The sequence below is a fragment of the Danio aesculapii genome, chromosome 6 (assembly GCF_903798145.1).
Source record: "Danio aesculapii chromosome 6, fDanAes4.1, whole genome shotgun sequence".
Lineage (NCBI taxonomy): Eukaryota > Metazoa > Chordata > Actinopteri > Cypriniformes > Danionidae > Danio > Danio aesculapii.
This window is the reverse complement of record NC_079440.1, coordinates 19,477,152-19,490,408: the sequence shown is the minus strand read 5'-3', so window position 1 is coordinate 19,490,408 and position 13,257 is coordinate 19,477,152. Positions and strand designations below refer to the sequence as shown.

General features: G+C 35.1%; 1 protein-coding gene across 1 annotated transcript; it reads right to left on the bottom strand.

Annotated features, from left to right (window-relative positions):
* Positions 1-3,062: 3,062 nt before the first annotated feature.
* Positions 3,063-11,906, bottom strand: LOC130230464 (uncharacterized). The gene is made up of 6 exons (XM_056459484.1): positions 11,829-11,906; positions 11,032-11,058; positions 9,128-9,208; positions 8,596-8,743; positions 4,920-4,997; positions 3,063-3,379 (listed from the first exon to the last, which is right to left on the bottom strand). Exons 1-6 carry the CDS (start codon positions 11,904-11,906, stop codon positions 3,159-3,161), a joined length of 633 nt encoding a protein of 210 aa, XP_056315459.1. The 3' UTR covers positions 3,063-3,158.
* Between the last annotated feature and the right edge of the window lie 1,351 nt (positions 11,907-13,257).

Below are 13,257 nucleotides of genomic sequence, written 5' to 3'. Positions count from 1 at the left end.
AAGAGGAAGGGGGTGGTATTGGGACACACAACAGGCAAAAGAAGGAAACTAACAAGAGCATTGGTGGAGATTTATCTGAAGAACGCTGGAGAAATTCTGGAGCTCAGCAAACATGTAGAGCTCTGTTAGTCCTGTCTTCGTCTTTTACAGTCTAGACTCTAGAGTGCAGCATGTGGAGTAAAAGATCACACACCTCAGCAATGACTGGAAACTGATGGCTAGAGGTTAGGTATTTCCTGAATGGATGAATGAATGAATTAAAAATAGATGTCCTTCCGAAAGGAAGGGGGTGGAGGTGGGCATAGATTGTTAGATGTCTTCTTTGTGGCTTTTATTTAAGATGTACACTGTTAACCATTGTTGTAGATTATACTGTAAATAACTCTAAAATAGCCAGTGTTTTGCTGTAATAAAAGGAAACCAAATTTTACTGTAAAACGAGTAGGATTTATATGAAATTGTGTCGTACTGTCAATAAATGACAGTAATTTACTGTAGTCATCACGTGAAAATAAATGCTAAATTACTGTTCAACAATTACTGATGCTTTATGTGGCTAATTATAGAGAGTTGCTTTTATTTTAAGACAGAAAACAATGGTTTAGGCATTAACACACACAGTCTGTCTTATTCTAAACACAAATGTGTTGTCCCTTTAAGGGAGCTGCAGGTGTTTGGTGTGTTTACTTTTAAGTGTGCTTCATTCTCTGTCTATCTGTTCAGATGCAGAGTATGGCGTATTTTAAGAATCTACAAAGTGTGTAAAGGAGTAAATGCGTACAAATATTTTTATATGTGTATTAAATCAAATTGCTGATATCTTGAACTTTGTACTTGAAAGCTACATTGTTAGCTAGTAAGCATCTCCTCACTACTTCTTACATTATTTTTATTTTATAAGTATATGTATTAATTGGACAACTCATCTTTATATACAGATTAATCACAGTTTAAAGCAATGTATTTGATGCTTTAGTACTTTTTGTATTCCCTGTTTTTAAAAAATTAGCATACTTCCAGCGCAGAAATGTAAAGCTCTGCCATCTTGGTTTCTATTTGTTTCTGCTGGGAGAAAATTTTCTCATTGAGTGCGGGATTCAACGTTAAATTGAATTCAAATTATTTTTTAAAAGTGAATTAATTAAACTAAAAAGTAACTTAAATATTACTTAATTTGTTAAAGTAATGGGTTACTTGTAACTTAGACCAACTTGTGTTACTTGTAATGCGTTACTCCCAACACTATACCATCGGTGTCAAACTCAGTTTCTGGAATTCCCACCCTACTTCAGCACACAAGTCCTAAATAAACTGCATGTGTTGTTCAGTAAATTAACCTCTTTGTTTTATTAAAAAGAAAATGTCTTCATATCTGCTGATTTGTTTAATTTTGTTAGACATTTTCTGTTGTATATTTGTTTGCTGCCAAAACAATAAAATACATTTGTCTGAAGAATTGTTTTGCTTTCTATTTTTAATGACAGTTAAGAATACTGCTTAATTTTAGTGAAACTACAATAACTATATATGATATACCATTAATGTGTATGCAGTAGCTATTATGCTGTGAGTATAGAACCACAGTACAGTAATTAACTGTAAGCAGTTTCCAGTTAGTTACCGCTACTGCTCTGTTTCAGTGACTAACACTGTTGTCAGTATTCCACCTGGTAAGGCCTATACATTTATCACAGTATTTATTCTTTGTTAACATAAGTTAATGTAAATTAAGTTTCATTGTTAATGGATATGAACTTACAGGGCATTAACTAATATTAACAATTTAATTTGAATAATGCATTAATAATAAAACTGCCAAGATCTCTTTTCAAAACCTCTTTTCAAAAATATATATAGATCAGTCAGTATCAAAGCCAAAACTGTAAACAAATAACTATTCACACTATTCAAAACAAAAACTAAAAAATCTTAAGATCACATTTCAAAAATGAGTACACCCAAATAGTACATGCCACTAGGGTCACCCATAGTGGACAGGTCTCACCTGATTCTGGACAGCAGAAAATTGGCCTGATGCCCAGACAGAAGATGTCCCCTGACACACACACAAGCACGCACACACACACACACATATAGAATAATAGAATAAATCTTGCAGACATTAAGAATAAAATGTTTATAGGTCAAATATTTATTAATTACCTTCATTTAAAGAATATTTTTAATGAAAAAACGTTTTCAATGTCTTGAAGTGAGTGAGTCTACTTTCACTAAAACACATGATTGAAATGAATGGAATATTTAATCAAACATGTAAAGCCCTGTGGAAAAATAAAATTAAGTGACCACTTAAAAGCTATTGGTTTTCCTGAATTTAATTAATGCAAATTATTGAGATTCCATGTTTAATGTTATAAAATTGACTTACCACAAAAGAAGATTTTAATTCATCATTGTGTTAAATGTAAAAAGAAGCAAGTACACACTTAGAAAAATAATCTACAGTAGAAAGAAATTCATACAGATTTAAATGGCACAAAAGTGTTTAAATGATGACAAATTAATTCCATGTGTGTGAATACAGTTTATTGTACTTCATTGCATTTTAATATGAAAAAAAAGAGATTTTTTAAAAATGAAAATAATTCTCAAAATAAGAATCTTAAAACTTCCAGCAGGTGGTAGTAAATACATACACATATTACATTTTATTCCACCTTACACCTGTTTTACAGTCTATGCCTTACACACACACACACACACACACACACACACACGCATTCTTGTATGACAGTGGTAGTGAGGACCGGGTAAATTAACCTATGAACTGAGGACCACCCTTTCTGACACAGCTACAAGTAGATGTTGACTGTATTTCAACACTAGGTGTCTCCAGGATTAGGGTTATCACCTCAGATTCTTTAAAAACACTAATAAAAGGAAAAAGTTTTTAACCTGCGGAGCGAGGACATTTTCTGTTGAGTTCATTCCTGATGGGGGCGCCATTGAGTTCATTCCAGGCGGAATTATATGAAGTATAATATTAATACATTATATGGATTATATGGTGTTTGTTAATGTTAATGTGGACAGCTCTCAGTCATTATTGAACTAAACACCAGCAGCAGAATAAATACTCAAATAATCTTTACAAACACATTCAATTTTATTGATTCACTAAGCATTTTTCTGATAAATCACCAAGAAGCTGCCTGAGAAATGCCAAAGAGGGCCGCAATATAATGTGTTATGTCCGTCCACGTTCGCTCCCTGAGAGCGGTTTCTTCAGTAAGACACTTCATGCAGGTGGCTTTACCTGGAACTCTGCGTTGCGCAATGAAGCTACTTAGATGTTTACTGACCGCCCTTCTCTCCTTATCCCTCCACGGGCGTTTGGTTATCGTGGTGGTCTTCACAACTGACAAGACAAAATGGATGGTATAACCATAAAAAACAGACCAAAGTGTAGCTTTCTTACATAGTTCTTGACTGTAAATGCAATTATATCCTTAAAAACCTTTTCCCCAAAGATGTTACCCCTGTATCAGAGCTAATCAATTAAAAGAGTAATGACATTAGGAATCAAATCTGCTTTGACCTATAGGAATAAATCATGATCCAAGAGTTCAGTATTGTACAGCACACTGAATCATGATACAAGGCCACCACTATCGGCCAAATATCAAATTCCTGGACTGTTCCCTGACCTAGACATGTACAGGTATTACATTAACTGCGTAAAGGAGGAGAGCACACTAATGCACACTATCCCCACGTGGAGAAGCAGGGCGAAAGGACGACGACTGACAATTTATCCAAAGATTGGAATTATTATTTTGGAAAAAGATGAGGGACTTCTGGTGGAAGATTCACTCTGTGTGACACGAGGACAAAAACTGGCAGAGAAACACAGGAACACGTCTAACGCGCTCAGTTTCACGACCACCATTCAGTGCAGTTCAGGGAGATAAAGGTAAGTTTACTGCTCATCTCCATCTTTAACATTAATTAAAATCCACCAGTTGAAGGACAGGATGTTAAAAAAGTTTAAAACTAGCTTGTGTCAGCGTAGTTTAATGTGTCACATATAATAACAAACCAAATATAATAATTTTGAAAAGATGCAGTGTGAAAGAATAATTTAGACTGTAAGCTGATGATGGACGCTGTCTGCCACACAGTGCAAATGAACTTGCTGCTTATAAAAGTCCACCTGGTTAAATTAGCAGAGCGTCTGGCTTGTTCAGAAAACAGACAGTAAGTTAGTATGTGTCAGTAATGCTCATTTAAAGAAGATGTTATCTGTATATTTGCCTATTTTCAGAGTTCATTATTACTATTGCACTGCAAGAAAGCTGCAAATAAAGAGGGAATTTCAGCTCAGCATCATCATCGTTTCTCGCAGCAGGACTGTTGTAGAACAAAATAATTATATATTTCTGGAATGTATATACATTTGTAGAATATTTAATCAAAGGATTAATGTCTGGTCTGTTTGTGCCATGCAGCAGTGCTGGATCATCAGCCCACAGTCTCAGAGGATTCAGCCACAGTCTTCACCTGCATCCATTTATTTGTGCTCAGATGTTTGAGGTACTGTTTGTTATTTAAATAATTAAAGTTGTTTCTGTGAGGTAAACACTGATGTTGGTTAAGCTCTTTTTAAAACAGTTTTATTATGGATTTTTGTTTTTTCAATTTTCTATTAAACTGAATATCATGATAATAATGTATACTGTGATAAAACCTGTCAATTAATAGCATCCTGGAAATGAGATACCGGACATGCCTACACTGACTACAAACTGAATTTGCATGGCCTATAATGGATGGATTCACCTATGTGAAGAAATATTTTAGCAAAAAAAAAAAGATGATATTTATTACAATAACTGCTATAATAATCATTAATTCATCAATTCTCACAATTGCTAGTTGCAAAGATTGAAGAAATGTACCGTTTGCTTTCCCCTTGGCCACTCTCTTCTTCTTGATCTGAGGTGAGGGTTTGGTCATGCTCACTTCGTGAGTTTGATCTGCAGCAGACAAACATCAGCGGTCAGAGAAAGCTCAAATACTCTACTGAAGCACTGATAATGACTAGGAGTCTTAAACAACAAGCTGATTCTTGCAAACTTTCTGTAGAATCACTAAACATTTTGACTCCAACATCTGAGGCCTTGTGTACACCTGATACCAAGATGCATTTTGATTGGTCAAAGTACTAGTATATAACACCACGTACAGGTGTGAACACAGTATAAAATGTGTTATTTAAAAACGCATTTGGTCAGAACAAAACTCTAGAACACTGTGGTTTAAATGAAGACAAGTGCAAAGTAAGAATTACTTTCTTTACCAGCACTGTATTATGTATATTATACAAACGTACATAATTATGCAAACAGAATTTTAAACTCGGGCTGTGCAATTTGGGGAGAATATCTCATTGCGTTTTTTTTTTTTTTTTTTGGCATATTGCGATTTCAATTTGATTTGCGGTTTAATTTTGTAGTCCAGCTTCAGCTCAATAATCTGTATCGTAGCTTCCTGAGTGTTAGGAAAAAAAACGAAAATATATTAATGCTACTCAAATATATATTGACGCTACTCAAATATATATTGACGCTACTCAAATATATATTGACGCTACTCGAATATATTGACGCTACTCAAATATATATTGACGCTACTCAACATATATTGACGCTACTCAGAATATATTGACGCTACTCAACATATATTGACATATATTGATGCTACTCAGAATATACTGACGCTACTCAACATATATTGACGCTACTCAGAATATTTTGACGCTACTCAGAATATTTTGACGCTACTCAACATATACTGACGCTACTCAACATATACTGACGCTACTCAACATATACTGACGCTACTCAACATATACTGACGCTACTCAACATATACTGACGCTACTCAACATATATTGACGCTACTCGACATATATTGACGCTACTCGACATATATTGACGCTACTCGACATATATTGACGCTACTCGACATATATTGACGCTACTCGACATATATTGACGCTACTCGACATATATTGACGCTACTCGACATATATTGACGCTACTCGACATATATTGACGCTACTCAACATATATTGACATATATTGACGCTACTCAACATATATTGACGCTACTCGACATATATTGACGCTACTCGACATATATTGACGCTAATCAACATATATTGACGCTACTCAACATATATTGACGCTACTCGACATATATTGACGCTACTCGACATATATTGACGCTAATCAACATATATTGACGCTACTCGACATATATTGACGCTACTCGACATATATTGACGCTAATCAACATATATTGACATATATTGACGCTACTCAGAATATATTGACGCTACTCAACATATATTGACATATATTGATGCTACTCAGAATATACTGACGCTACTCAACATATATTGACGCTACTCGACATATATTGACGCTACTCAACATATATTGACGCTACTCAACATATACTGACGCTACTCAGAATATATTGACGCTACTCAACATATACTGACGCTACTCGGAATATACTGACGCTACTCGACATATATTGACGCTACTCAACATATATTGACATATATTGACGCTACTCAGAATATACTGACGCTACTCAACATATATTGACATATATTGATGCTACTCAGAATATACTGACGCTACTCAACATATATTGACGCTACTCGACATATATTGACGCTACTCAACATATATTGACATATATTGATGCTACTCAGAATATACTGACGCTACTCAACATATATTGACGCTACTCAGAATATTTTGACGCTACTCAGAATATTTTGACGCTACTCAACATATACTGACGCTACTCAACATATACTGACGCTACTCAACATATATTGACGCTACTCAGAATATTTTGACGCTACTCGACATAGACACTACTCGACATATATTGACGCTACTCGACATATATTGACGCTACTCGACATATATTGACGCTAATCAACATATATTGACATATATTGACGCTACTCAGAATATATTGACGCTACTCAACATATATTGATGCTACTCAGAATATACTGACGCTACTCAGAATATACTGACGCTACTCAGAATATACTGACGCTACTCAGAATATTTTGACACTACTCGACATATATTGACGCTACTCGAAATATATTGATGCTACTTAAATATCACGATATTCAACGTACAGCTGTGGTACTACAAAATGGCTAAAATATGTGCGAGACGGAAGAGTGTATCTCCTGTCCAGCATTTGGATGAGGTTATTAAATCCCTCTTTGGTCACTGCATTAAAAGGCACCGTGTCTTTAGCGAGGTATGCGTTATGGCGTTAGTTATCTCCTGGGTAGGGTTGCAGCAGCTGTTCGTAAGTTAAAGTTTTCTTAAACTGAAAGGTAATGTCCACACTAATGTCCTTAGTAACTACTAGCAAGTTTGTAACTAAATTTGTTCTTACTTCGGTTGCAGCACATGATCTTAAAGCAAACCGTAGTTTTGTATCTATATATAACTGTCCTATGAAAATGAAATGATAAGTTAATGTCATCTCTTCTCTGACGTTATACATGAGGCGAGGCTGTTGTAAATATTTAGTTGGAACGTACTGTTAGTTCAGTTGTAGTATTTCCTCGTACTTGGCAACAATTCTGCGACAGCTCTTACACATTACCTGTTTTGTTCAGTGTCCTATTTTTCTTTGATATTAATTCGTCTATTAATGCTTCTGAAGTGGCAGATGCCATCATCCCACTCGTCCACGCTTTCTTGTTTGTTTGGTTGTGTGTGTGCGTGTTCCGCATAGTCTGGTTGGGCAGTACGAAAGTGTACTCACTCAATTGGCTAGTAAGACTGTCGTGCACAGACGGCAGTCACGCATTTGCTCTGGGTGGGGGAAATTAAATATGAATTCGATAATCGCAGCCTCTTGCGATTTAGCAAATCGCAACGTTTCAAATTGCGATTCAATTTCGATTAATCGCACAGCCCTATTTTAAACTGTATAAAGATTAACATTAGTATCAAAATCTTTAACCTATATTTTATTTTACCCATGCTTCTGTCCTAGAATTGCCTTAACACTCACTTGTACTCGATGTACGAAATCTGCTGGAATTCTTCTCCAGTTTCTAGAACAATACGGACCCCTGCTATTCAGGCAGCCATCTTTGAGTAGCGTTTGAGAAAGCCAATAGAAAGCAACGGTAAGCAAGAAGAGTTTGCTATTATTAGTAATTATTATTATTATAGAACTTTGCTATTATTAACATGACTGACTATAACATTGAAAACTTCCCTAAGCTTATTTGCCACATTTGTTTTGTAATATGTAATTCTCTTCTTTATCAAAACACTTGCTCTGCTCTCATGGAGTGAGATTTCTTTATGCAGGAAAGTAAAAAGAACAATAATAATAATATTGTTTGATATCTTTGTTGTTTGTAATAAATATCTGTCTTACAGATGATGACGACATTATAAGATTAAGACACACCTTCAGCACAAATTTGAAGCGGCAACAGGGTCTGGATCTCCTTATCATGCCTAAAAAAAAGCTAATCGTGCCTAATTAAGAGAAACACTGGCTCACCTTCAACCTCTGAAGCCTGGTCGTCACTGCAGTGGTCTGATGATATCTGAGGGGAGAAGTCATACACCGCTCTCCTCTTCTTCTTGATCTGAGGTGAGGGCTGTTTGGTCGGACTCACTCCATCAGTGCAACAGACCAACATCAGCACCTGTAAGGGATCCTCAAGTAGAGAGAGACTTTACTGTCATGAACACTGCTTCAGGGAGATGTTGTGACAGTAAACATGTTTAGTAATGTTTCATCTATTATTTTTCATTAATGGAAACAGAAATAGTTAAATTAGTTTAGAGGCTTTTCATCTTTAAACGCACTGCCCATAATGAATGTGAGAATAATTAGGTGTGTGTGTGCACTGCTGAAGTGAAAGCATCTCTGTAAAATCTTGAGTTGTACTGTTGATTAAATTCATGTTGTCAGAGTCATTACTGCTTGCTGAGTGAAAAAGAAACTGTGTGCCCATCTCAGATCTACCACAATACAAACATCAGCACAAACCATTAACTAAGATGAGTGTGTCAAATTCAGATCATACCTTCATCTGACTCCCCTTTTCTCTCTGCTCTTCCTCCTCCTCTTTGTCTCTGTGAGGCCGAGGTGGATGGAGGACTTTCACCTGTAAAAGATTTCTTTAAATTGGAGTTTCTTAAAAAGATGATTTTGAAACCAAAATTTGAGACCATGAGTCTGAAACCAAGCAAATCTTTGAGATGGCTGAACTCAGTCAATACTAAAGAGATCAAGGTTATACATTCACAGATTATTCTGTACATTGTGTAGAACGATTTTTACAATTAGACTAGAATGATTGATTAAACCAGAAACAGTGAATCACAGAAAAATGACTTTAGGCATCTTTTCACAGAGTGTCATGAATAAATACAGACATAAAATATCAAAATAAGTAATTCTCACAATAAATAAGTGTCATTACGCAACATCTATTTCTTCATTTTTGTAATTTATGCATTTCTACATTTATGTATGCATTTCTGTGCCCATATGTAAATGAGCTGGGCGGTCCCATAACCGCTCTCCTCACAGGATTGGTTAAACAGGATGATTATGACTGTACTACTGTAGATACTCTTCTGATCATTTTTGTAGTACCACTGCTAATAACTAGCATTTACTAGCAAAGAAAACAGTGTAATTGTTTAAACTACCTTCTGTTTGACTTGGATAGTGTAATAGATGATTTAGGTCAGTCAGTGATGATATGGATGTGCATGTGCTCAGAAAGTGAAACGAACATGGGGCATCCACCGTACTACTGGGGCATGGGCAGGTGTAAGATTCTGACGGTGTGATAACCTTGGATGAAAATATCACGGTATTGTGATTATTGCTCTAAAATATGTTCTGTTTAAACATCTGGGTAAAAAACAACTACTGTTCCCCCTCTGAACACGGTATATTTTATTTTAACATTTAAAATATTTTGACACAGTAAACATGTCAGGCTGAATAATTAAAATAACTTGTTGACTTCTGCTGTCTTCGTTAGTTTCAGAAACACAGATTTATTTACAGTTTGAAAAGGCATCTGTGGATATCTTTCTCTTCTTTGGATATAGAGTAAAGCCACTGGATGTTGGTTTATAAGGGATTTGTTTTTCAGATGTTTCCTGAATTGTGGGCTGACAAGTAGCTTTTGATGTGGAGGCTCCTGTTCTCATATAACTCAATATACTCAATAAAATAGTGGAAAAAACACTTAATATAATAAAATAAACTTACAGATACCTGAGGAACGGTATAACAAAACATTCTAACGGTTTTAAAACCCTGACATTTCAAAACTGCGGTATACCTTGAAAGTGGTTATCGTCCCATGCCTACTCACTACTGGGGCAAGTGATCCAGGCGGAGGTGTGCCTCACTCGGAGCGTTATCTATTTCCTTTGCTAGTAAATGCAAATTATTAGCAGTGGTACTAAAAAAATACTATATTTATCAGAAGAGTCAACGGCACTACATAATGATCCCGTTTAACCAATCCTGCGCTGACCTCATTTACATAAGGACACAGCCATACATACATAAATAAATCTGCATATTGACAGTTTTATTTATTTTAGTATTACATAATTTTAATATTATAAACTTTATTTAATTTTATATTATCTTCAGCATGTAATTATTTATTTATGCATTTATTTACATATTTTGTACATGAATTCATTTCAGCATTTAAATATTTATTCATTTATATATTAAATAAAGGAGTTTTATTACACTGGTTCTGATAATGAACTGTTCCCTCATTCTTATTATTTTAGATATTCAAGTTTATTTGTATCATGTTATCACTTTTTATCATTTATTTTAAAAATGGCCTCTTCCAATTAATTACTTGATTATTAAATGAATCCTATTATATTACTTTAATTAGTAAAGAATACTGGAAACTTACACTGATTGTGTAAAGGTACATACCTTTGCTGACTTCTCTTCTTCCACTGCCTGTTCACCAAAGAGAAGATTAAAAAAGTATTACATAAAGAATATAAAGTGTGTGTGTATATATATATATATATATATATATATAAAGCTGCTTTGAAACAATCTAAATTGTAAAAGCGCTATACAAATAAAGATGAATTATATATATATATATATATATATATATATATACTACTGAAGTATTACATATATATTACAGCATTTTATAACATTTAAGCATTAGTAATCTACATGAAAAAGCTCATGAGTTTAAAGATAAAGCAGTGTAATATGGCATATGCAGGTGTATAGTGATATTCTCCCCCTCCCTGAACTACACACACTAATCTGGAGTTCCAGAGGCGACCCCGCAGCCCTCCCCCTCTCCCCCCTCTGAACTTACTAATGTCAGGCCCAAAACACAGGCCAAGCACCCAAATTAGACACACCAAACACTAAGATATATATATATATATATATATATAAAACCTTTACTTAATGTTAATTTAGCAATAAACATATTGGCCTACTGCTACATTAAACTAACATTAAAATTACCACAAGAAATACCCATTCAAAATGAAATATGAATATAAAATATGTTATAGAGTCATACTGATCAAGTCTTGACTGAATTCTAAGCCAATATTATGTAAACGTGGTGCCAGATGAGTTAATGAGAGGCCGAGCCATTAAAAACATCAGATTTTACCTACACAACCGCTGAACCGGCGCGAAAACCGTGAGTTATAAACAATTAACATGGGAGAAATTAATTTAAAAAGTCTTACCTTTAATGCAGACGCTTCACATTTGTTGTGGTGTGCCCGCAGTCGCTCCATTCTTCTCCTCAATCGTTCCAGATCCATTTTGTGAACTAATGACCTCAGCCTCTGAGCTGCAGGTACTGTGGGGGAGGGGTGGGCGTGGCCTTCAATTAAGCGCGCAGTGGGGGATGGGCAGCGCAGCGCACACACTTACAGCCTAATTGAAGAGCTTGCTTCATGATACTCTCCAGTGTTTAAAGCATTATTTGTTAATTGAGTCTAATATTAACCATCTCTACACCACCTCTGCGAGCGCATGGAGAAATGAACGAGGAAAGTTATGAAAACTGTCTATACAATAAGAAAAAAGTCTGGAGTGTTTGAAGCTAAACACTGTACCAGGCACCAGCATCATATTCTTCTGTACACTCAAGAACAATCATGAAGCACTGTATTAACTTTAACATTACAATGACTGATACTTCATCTGTGGAGCTGTACTTTTAGGAAAAGTAAATGCAGATGGAATCTCTTCATTTTCTCACTCAAGAACTGATCCATTCACTGAACTAATGACCTCAGCCTCTGAGCTGCAGGTACTGTGGGGGAGGGGTGGGCGTGGCCTTCAATTAAGCGCTCAGTGGGGGATGGGCAGCGCAGCGCACACACTTACAGCCTAATTGAAGAGCTTGCTTCATGATACTCTCCAGTGTTTAAAGCATTACTTGTTCATTGAATCTAATATTAACCATTCAACTACTGTTTAACTTAAATTAACACTGTAATGCATCAGTTACAACAAGAGAAAGCTTTTTAAAATTATTATTGTTATAATAATAATAATAGTAATAATAATTATCATTATTAGTTAACTTAAATGCCAAAACACTGTAAGACAATTACTATAGTATATTAAAATGTAGGTATTTAGCAGACACTTTTATCTAGGTGACTTTCAAATAAGTACAAAGAAACAACTTACTAAAATAAACTCACAAAAAGGGATCTGTCAGGCCTTAGCATTACAAAACAGTACAGAGCTAGGTTTTTATATAAAGGTACAGCACTACTTATAAAGATATATTAGTTACTTATATGCTCATATAGGGGGTTATGGGTTACACGTATAATTAAATGTATTTTTTATAACTTCAAGATCTAAATATTAATGTGTTGTCTGATACATAGTTCATTTAAGCTTCCAACTTTATATTACACATTATTTTATATCTGGTGGGGGCCCAAAATTGTCCTGTGCCTCTGTGTCACAAAAAAGATGAATCATTAGGGATGTGGGAGACTAAAAGATGGAGAGGCAGATTCACTGTACGGAGCGTCCTGACCACTGTTTTCACTCTGCAGTCTGAAAGACTTTATCAAAACTTCATGTCTGAAATAGACACTATTACACAACTTATTACACTAAATGATGAATGACATTGTTTGAGACACT